Here is a 9492-nt window from a genome sequence, read left to right on the forward strand (position 1 = left end):
CTACTCCTAAAAAGCCCCCGACGGCTGAAGGGCTACCCCTGTTGTCAGTCTCTGAACACGCCTTCGCCCTCCGCACTGAGCCTCCTCAGCACCCTCCCGTGCCCACGTCCTCCCAATATGTGTCGGCATTTCTCTCTCCCTCAAGTCTTGTGGGCCGAGAAACAAAGTTGATTTATATTGGTAAACATCGACGTTATACGCTACCTGAATAAATAAACGCTGCTCGGAACGCAGTTTTAGATACATAGAGCGTCAAACACTATACCCTCTGGGTTAAAACGGCTATCCCAACCTTTTGTAGCCACGAAGTTAACCTGGAATTGTTACAGCTGCCGTCGGGGGGAATTACTCCTGAGTTACCTGGATAAGTTTAGTTACCTTGCGCTTTGTAGTACAGCCCTCTCGGACTTAAAATAATAAATAAATAAATAACACAGAATGTTTTATTATCTTATCCTTCTTACAAAAAAATGTTAGAGACGACTGCAATTTAGCTAAAGTGATTGAATGGTTTATGTCTTATGACCTTCACGCGATACAAGATGTGCTGATGTGATGCTTCTCTTTGGTGCAGCATTTTTTAAATAACAGGCACCGAAGTCCCCATTTAACATTCATATTGTTGATACCACTATACACACCACACACACACCACACACACACACAACACTCCCAGCCTCTGTACTGTATGTACATTAAGCTCATTCATGCAACGTACAGTAACACTTTTTAGCACCAAAATTATTTTAACCGTGTGTACTTGGATTGGCCTCACATATGTTTCAATTTGTGTGTGTGTGTATATGTGTGGGTGTGTGGTAGTAGTTGTCACCGTTGCCATGCTAGTTGTTTGTGATGTGCTTTGGAGATGGGACATTAAAACATTCACAGTCCCTTTGGCATGGGGGGGCTTACATGTCAAAGTCACACTGTGGTCTGTTCAGAGCCCTTTTTGGTGTTTTTATTTACATACGGTATGTCATCATTTAGCGTATAAACTGTCAAAATAATGAAGATCTTTTATGCCAAGTTAACAGAGTGATGCTGCAAAATCTAAGTGTCATAGTTCGGCTAATAAAATCCAATAAATGAAGTCAATTTTAATGATATGATGATAATATGAACCCGACAAAACAAAGTAAAACATGACATTGTAATAGCTGTAACCTACATATTAATGTCATTAATGGAGTGCAGGAGTCACATGTGGCCTGATGCCAAAATAAAGTAGGAGTTTTGCATGTTAACAGCTACAGAGTTATACTGGGTAAACAGACCTGGTGACTTCTCTGTACAAGATGAATGTGAATGTTGTAATATTGAAATCAACAGCTGCAGTTGGGAAGAACTCTTCCAAACTAACTCTTTTGAGCTCGTGTCTTCAGGTCTCTTGTGTGGAGCAGGGAGGGAGATTGTCAGCCATGGAGCGTGTGACGGGAGGAGGAGTGCTTCAGCTGGCTTTAGCGAGTGTTGGTGTCTTGCTGCTTTATCGGATCCTCGTCCGCCTCAGACCGGGAGCCGCTCTCCAGGATGCTGTAGTGGTCATCACAGGAGCCAGCTCTGGATTGGGGAAAGGTCAGCCCCCTGCTCATCTCGCCTTCTCTTCAGCTTACACGTAGATGCTTTCCCCAAAATCAGAAGTTACACCGATATGCAGACGTTCCTTCGTAGTAACGTGTTTCAGTGATTTACACCATGAACAAGAAGTGTGTTTTCTGTCTTGTAGAGTGTGCGCGGGTCTTCCACGCTGCAGGTGCACGGCTCGTTCTGTGTGGACGAGATGCAGGCCGCCTGCAGCAGGTGGTCCAGGAGCTTACAGCTACTTCAACAGGCTCGCAGCGGCAGGTGTGTTTGCTGCTGATGGTCTGAGAATCTTTACCCACCAGATTCCCTGCTCTGTGTCCCTCTATTGTATATTATTCTATATAAAATCAAATATTTGATCCACAACATTCAGATAACAAACATTATATATTCTGGATTGTGGACAGGGGGTCTTTGTATTAAAGTTTCCATGTTTTGGTTGAGCAAGAGTTCAGCAAAAGGAAGGTAATGTTTCTTATTCCAACAAATACATTTTCCATTTTGTCCATCTCAGTAGGAAAGTCTTTCCATTTCCTTTTTTTCAGTATTTTCAGAAGCTATCTGTCATTCCTGTCATTGCTCCTGGCAGAGGCATTTGGCAGGTTCACATCTTCTCAAGCCCGCTGTATCACTAATCATGACTCCTCCTTAGACATTCAAAAAGTTTTTCTTTCTGAGAACCTGCTGCTGTTTTCCACGAAACAGAGAAAAGTTTCCTTTACTTTTAAGCTCCTAGAATCAAAGCTGTTTGAATACAGGTGTAGACGGACGTATTTGAACTCATAACGGCAGCGAGGTATTAAATAACTGTTCTGCTCAACCACCAGACTTACACCCCCAGCACCGTTACCTTTGACCTGGCTGACACAGACACAGTGGACAGAGCTGCACAGGAGATCCTGAAATGTTATGGACAAGTGGATGTCCTCATTAATAATGCTGGAATCAGTTACCGTGGCAACATACTGGATACCCACCTCTCGGTTCAGCGGGATGTTATGGAAACAAATTACTTTGGAACCGTTGCTCTTACTCAAGGTTAGTGAACGTTTAATGGCTTTTGGCTTTAGATATGAGCAAAGTATGGGGTTAAAAAGTCACAACTGGAGATTTTGGAGACTCATTTTAAGATTTTTTGTTTTTTCCACAGCTCTTCTGCCCTCCATGGTTCGCCGGCGTGCTGGCCACATCGTTGTCATTAGCAGCGTCCAGGGAAAGATAGCCATTCCTTACAGATCAGCTTGTAAGTTGTTTTTGCTCATTTAATGAATTAAAGCGAATACCTGATCTGTGCAGTGATTGGAGATGAGGCAGGACTCTTTGTTTGTACACACTGTGGTCAGATGCTGCCTCTAAGCACGCCACCCAGGCCTACTTCGACTGCTTACGGGCCGAGATGGATCGCTACGGGATTCCAGTGACCGTGATCAGTCCCGGGTACATCCGAACCAACCTGTCGGTGAACGCCGTCACAGGAGACGGCTCCAAGTATGGAGGTGAGGCAGTGAAACAAGTGTGTTACTGTGTTTACGCCAACAATAGGAGAATTTCTATCAAATACTTTTTTATAGCAAAATTGTGAATGGAATCTGGCAAACAGTTTTTCACTGCACAACAACTGATGTGTGGAAACAAAAGCACAACAATGCAGTTTGACACATAGGACATTAAGAGGAGATATAAAAGAAACCTAAGGTGTTGTAAAGAGACATCTATTGGCAACTAAGAATTAAATCTAAGATAAAAATCAACTAAAATGGACTATAACAGAGTGAAAAAAGTTAAGACAAGGGAACACAATCTCAGTAATTTAACAGTTTTCTGTATCATTTGACCTACTGACTCCCAGGTATCATTGATGCAACATGTTTCTTGTTTGTTCCTTCCAGTTTTGGATAAAACCACAGCAATGGGTCGGGACCCTCAGGATGTGGCTCAGGCGGTACTGAAGGCTGTCCGTCAGAGGAGCAAAGATGTTGTTTTGGCAGGACCTCTGCCCAGTCTGGCCATCTACCTCCGCACACTGTGGCCGGCACTATTCTTCAAACTCATGTCCTCTCGCGCTCGCAAGGAGCAGAGACCTAAAGACGAGTGATGCAGCAGCAGGAGAGGACCAAGAGGCACATGAACCACAACACGAAACTGGCTGCTTCACATTGAGGCCCAATGGAGAAGCAGCAGATGTGAATAGATGCAGCTCTTCAGTAACACTTTGCCATATCAGGGTTGTAACCTGTGATTTGTAACATCTGTGGTTGACCAGGACAGCCAGGTTGTGGTGTTCAGCTATTGCAATTAATTAAAAGACGCTGTGAGCATGCAATGCTGTTTATTTTAACTCCTTGACATGGATTTGGTTTTACAAATGAAATGCTCTAACTGTTCTCTATTTTCAGGAGTAGCAATATGCTTGGAACAGTAATGTGTGTTTAATATCTTTTTACCACATTAAAATGATGTGAAATGTGTTCATTGTTTCCTGTTGGACATACAATGTCTCCTACTTACTGTAAGGTCCATTCTCAGTGTATGTGCACTGGTGACACTTACAAATAATGCTTATAAGCCCCGCCCCTTAAAATCAGATGTTCAGTGAGCTCAGAGAAACTTTCCACTGTCAGCAGATGAATGTGAAAACATCCTTCTAGTGTCGAACTCTGCACAGATATTATTCAAACATCACACTGTAGGAACAAGAACAACTGATTTTTAATGGTCTTTCCAGTCTGGCAAGTACTTTTAAATCATTTTCCTCCTGCTGTCACACTTAAAACCCCCCCTTCAGAGCCTGCATTATCACATTATGACTGAAAGGAGAACAGATTAGAGGAGGATATCATTTTATTCAGACTACAGCGCAGATCTGCAGCGCAGGAGAGACGGGTTCATAGGTGTGAAGAGGATGCTACGAGCGAAAAATAGTAAAATGGGATCACATTTATATTTGGCTAAGGCCCTTTTCCTTTACTTGTTAGGTTCTCATCTCAGACATCAAGATTGAAACTGTTCCTGTGTACAAACTGTGTGTCCAACCATTTTTTCAGCAGTTGCCAGGCCACCATTGTTGTTTAAGAAAGATACCTACTTCATGTTGTTTTGTTATTGGGGTTCTACTGGGCAGGTTTTTAGTTTATAGTTTTTTTGGTTTTGTATGGTCTCTCATTAAAACTTTTTCATACACAAATGTAAATATCAACACCACCTTCTGGTCTGAGTCGTACCACTGCTGTTTTACCACTTCTAAACCAAAAACAGGAATTCATTCAGACATTACCAAAGTTGTTTTGTATATTTATCCTGCTGAGATATTTATATTTATACATTTATAGAACTAATATTATGGGTCAATTGACATGCATTTTATGGAATATTAAAAGGGTCAACTCACCAGTTAAGAGTAAAAAACTACTTACATATTTAAAGAGACTGAGAATGTAGATATCGCCTTCATTCAGGAGAGACTCAGAGCATTTGAAACTGCGTAGGGACTGGGTGGGTTATATTTTCTGCTTTTCCTTTTCTTCAAAGGCAGGAGAAGTTGCCTTACTTATTAATACAAAATTTAATTTTAAATTAAATTCAGTTGAAAAAGAGAGATGGTAGATTTCTGCTTGTAGACTGCTTAATAAATAAGTGCAGGGTAACTGGTGAATATACTATATTATTTAATAATCTGATTTTGAAGCATGCTACGTTTGAGGATCAGTGGTGGAGACTTAAATTTGGATTAAACCCTCTAATAGATCGCTTATCACCCAAATCAGCCTCACTGTCAAAGGCAGCTACAGTAATAAACATATGAAAGACAGGTATAACTGAAGTAGGGCAAACCCTTCATCCAAAGCAAAGGGATTTCTGTTTTATTCAGGAACACATAAAACATAAATCCAGAACTGAGATGTTCCTAGTTTCACAGGAAAGATTTTTCTTATCTCACTGCTACCCAATCAGATCACAATGCCTTAAAACTCACCTGGATGATTAATACACCACAACCGTCATATCATAGGTGGAAGATTTAGATATTACATGCTAAAATACCCTGAATTTATATCATTCATGACCATTTATATATAAATATTTCTTGACGCCAACAAAATTCCTCCTCACATTTAGGAAGCCCTTAAGGCCTTTATGAGAGGCCATATTCTATCATACAGCGACCAAGGATGCTATATAATAATCTGTGCACAAACAAAGAGGAAGCAGCTAAGGTCAGGACAAACTATGAAGCTTGATAAATGAAGAAAGAGACATTCGATAAGTATATTCACTCAGTATTAACTGAGGATGGGAGGCACCAAGACAACCCAACAGCTAGAAATGCAGAATGTAATCAATTTTATGAAGATCTATATGAACATAGATATATCAGAGATGGAGGTACTCCAAGCCATTGATTCTTTATTGAACAATAAAGCACCCGGGCGGCTTCCCAATAGAGGATTTTAAAGCCTTCTTAAAGAAATTACTGACCTCACCCCCCTACACATATGATTAAAGAAAATAAAAAGCTTTTGAAAAACATAAAAATAAACAGATTAATTGAAGGTGGCAACAATCACACTGCTCCTGAAACCAGGCAAGGACAAACAGAAATGCGACTCGTTCGGGCCCCTTAGTCTCCTAAATTACAAGATATTAATCAAACTAATTGCTCACAGACTGGAAGATCTACCAAAGATAGGTCATTCTGATCAAACAGGGTTTGTTTAAAGTGTGTGGATCAGACTACTCCACATAGTAGATGCAGCTAAAAAAAATGGAAAATGGAAAGCCAATAATATCTATGGATGCTAACAACAAAAAAGAATTGAACCTAGTCACTAGTCACTGATCCACTGAAATGACGAACTAATGGTTTTAAATATTTTGGTATACGCAAGGAAAAAACAGATGGACAACTATTTTAAGAGAATTACATAAAACTATTTACGTACATTGAACAATCCAAATCGTTGGATTCCCCTGGAGAACAAGTGAGGTGTGATGGCTCTCAATAGAACAATATGATATGAAGAATACTCCTTTAAATGTAATTCCATTTATAGATAAAAAAAAAATTATCCACACTCACAAATAACTCAGCTCAACTAATAACACTTTTTATGCTTGGCAAGAATCTCACTCACTTTTAGATCTAAATGTCTCATTTCTCAGGAAGAATCCTTTATGGGTTTAACATCCTCTATGTATGGTATCATTATGATAAATCAATGGGAAACAGATTTAGGCTGTGCTTATAAAGGAATAGGAAAAAGGAATCTGTTGGAGCAGACACAGACTGTATTAATTTCCACAAAACTTTGGCAAACTCAATGCAACATATTGAACTCCCACCAGGTTACATACAATTGACAGCAACATTTCTCTGTGTCAGAGAGGTTAAATGACAGGATAAAAGGATCTCAAACTGAGCAGGATTCTAAACTATGGAAACTGGGGGACATGAGTTCTGATAATCTGAAGCATTTTATTTTACTCTCTAGCACTGCAGTGAAAAATTGAAAATCTGAAGATTCACCATCACTGAGGCACTGGATTAATGAGCATGTCTTACTGCACACCTGGAAAGATATTGTATAATGGAAGAAAGAAACCTGCAACCTCTCAGAAAATGTTCATCAGCATTCTCCTCTCTTTGGAAATAGTAGACCTCAAATGTGTATCTCTTCCTGGACCTTTTCATACAGTTTCTATTAGGTCTTCCTCATCGATGTACATTTATGTGAACATTTTACACGTATATATGCATAAGAGGTGTGTGTATATAGATGAAAGTGAATACAAGGGAAGTGTGTGGGATTGGGTTTTGTGTAATTTGATAGTTGATGCTGCACTTTTACTGCTTATATTGCAGACTATCTATCTGTGTGTGTGTGTGGGTCTATATAAAATATTTATTTTTTACTTTATTTCATTTTATTTTGTCTTCTTTCGTTATTATTATAGTAACTAGTGTTTGAGTTAGTTTTTTTTTTAAACATCACACTGTGCATCGGATGCCAGCAGAAACAAGTATATGCAAACAGAGAAAGTTCAGTTAGACTACAAACTACACTACTACACATACTACAATACATAATAACAATGGAAAAAAACACAATTTGTCTGTCTTTCTGGCAGATACAGCACCTGGCATGTTGTTTCTGGGTCATCTGTAACCATACTGCACACACCATACTGCACACACCACTGCAAATGATTCTCAGAACAAGGTTAATACATGTAGAGGAAGGAAGTACTGCTAATCTTTGTCCTGAAAAACACTTTTAGTGGACAGTTTGATTTCCTGTTCTGCAGTTTTCAACCAGAATATTTGTGTTGAGTTGTTGGTTTTGTTTTGAGGGGTGAGAATTTAGTTTCTTAAACGGCGACAGCAGGGAAACCACTCTACCTCTGGAAAAGCTGGCAAACCTGCTCGTAAAAGATTGCATTTGAACTGTTGTTACCACAAAGTGCACACAATGAATACAACAAGCTGTTTGGGTTTTTTTTAAACTATCTTTATACACAGAATAAAAACACCTTTTACAAACTGAAAACTTTTAACAGGTTTTTCATTTTTAGATGTCATCTTCATATTAAGTTAAACAAACACCTTTTCTGAAATGTTAACAATAAATAATCCAAATAACAATTTACAATATGTTACAAAAAGCGCAGTGAATACTGGAATTGACATTTGTACAAATAAATCCTTAAACAAAACAAAAAAACAAACATGCCAAATTCAAAGACAAAACCCGCTGTTTATTCCTTATTAAGAATCATCTCTGTAGTTTATCTAGTGTGAGAAGATGAAGTCTTTTTGAGATTTATTTCACAAATGAATAAACATCACAAGAGCTTTTACACTGTAGAGTCAAAGCCCCCCAAGGTGCTTTAAAGGAGACCAATGTTTATAAATCCCATTAGTGGAATGACAACAAGAGCTCTCCTACAATTTACACTCAGAGATGAAGTTAAACATGTTGATCAGACAAAATGTTCACAATACTGCATATTGATGATGCTGGTTAACTGAAATTCAGAGAGAACATCTGGATCAGTCTGGACTTTACATGGTACGTGTGTATATGCTGTGAAAAACAATACATTGCAATGGTGAAACTTCATGGGGAAAGTACTTAAAAGCATTTACCTTTAACTTCAACACATACAAAGTGGGCTGACATTAAAGGGACAATCATGTTGACATTAGCCATAGTGTTTTGTCAGTATCCCGTATCAGTACTAGCCAATGGGGAATTAATGTTTTGAGCACAACCAATAAGGAAGTTTTTACTAGTGATTAAATAATGACTTAACTTAAAAAGGAAAACAACTTAAGTGGTTGAGTGTCAACTATGGCTTTAGTGTTTGATTTTATAACATATCTCTGACTGCTTGCTTCTGAGGAGTTAAAATGGAGTGTAACACTACTGCGAACTTTTAGCATTTCAAATTTTAGCCTGCCGATGAAAATGAATATGTGGTTGGTCACATTATGGGATGAGGGCGCCTCTGTTTAGTCCTTGATTGAAAACAGCTCGGCTCGCTTCTTTGTTTGAAGTGCAACAGGCAAGCAAAACAGCTGGTAAATAAGCAATGTTATTTGTCAAAAGAGACAAGGTTATTTAAAACGAGACCAAAATTAAATGTTGGTGTATATAATTACAGTGTAAAAAAAAAAGAAAAAAAGAGAAACAGCAAGATAAATAAGTACGTGAAAGAAGAGCGTTGCTATTTCTTCTAGACCTGTTTATGCAACAACAAAGAAACTCGAAGGCTATTGCATCAACATACACTAAAAGTAATCAAAGTTGTAGAAGCGACTGGCAATGGACACTAAACTCCAATATGACTTCAGCTGCTGATCTGTAGAGCTGCTACAAAATGCAGTCGACCAAAAAAAAAAAAAAAAAA

The 9492-nt window shown here is 38.9% G+C and overlaps 1 protein-coding gene across 1 annotated transcript; it reads left to right on the forward strand.

Annotated features, from left to right (window-relative positions):
• The first annotated feature begins 1380 nt into the window (after window positions 1-1380).
• Window positions 1381-4052, forward strand: dhrs7b (dehydrogenase/reductase (SDR family) member 7B). Its single transcript, XM_035655771.1, has 6 exons — window positions 1381-1575; window positions 1727-1845; window positions 2412-2622; window positions 2735-2827; window positions 2928-3080; window positions 3474-4052. Exons 1-6 carry the CDS (start codon window positions 1422-1424, stop codon window positions 3677-3679), a joined length of 936 nt encoding a protein of 311 aa, XP_035511664.1. The 5' UTR covers window positions 1381-1421; the 3' UTR covers window positions 3680-4052.
• The last annotated feature ends 5440 nt before the right edge of the window (window positions 4053-9492 follow it).

The sequence above is a fragment of the Morone saxatilis genome, unplaced genomic scaffold (genome assembly GCF_004916995.1).
Source record: "Morone saxatilis isolate NCDOM2014 unplaced genomic scaffold, NCSU_SB_2.0 Contig14, whole genome shotgun sequence".
NCBI lineage: Eukaryota > Metazoa > Chordata > Actinopteri > Moronidae > Morone > Morone saxatilis.

Bases quoted from the DNA above. Each gene is read 5' to 3' on its own strand.
- dhrs7b (XM_035655771.1), top strand. From the start codon at position 1,422: ATGGAGCGTGTGACGGGAGGAGGAGTGCTTCAGCTGGCTTTAGCGAGT. The intron at 1,846-2,411 runs GTGTGTTTGCTG...CTCAACCACCAG, and splicing joins CAACAGGCTCGCAGCGGCAG to ACTTACACCCCCAGCACCGT. The intron at 3,081-3,473 runs GTGAGGCAGTGA...TGTTCCTTCCAG, and splicing joins AGACGGCTCCAAGTATGGAG to TTTTGGATAAAACCACAGCA.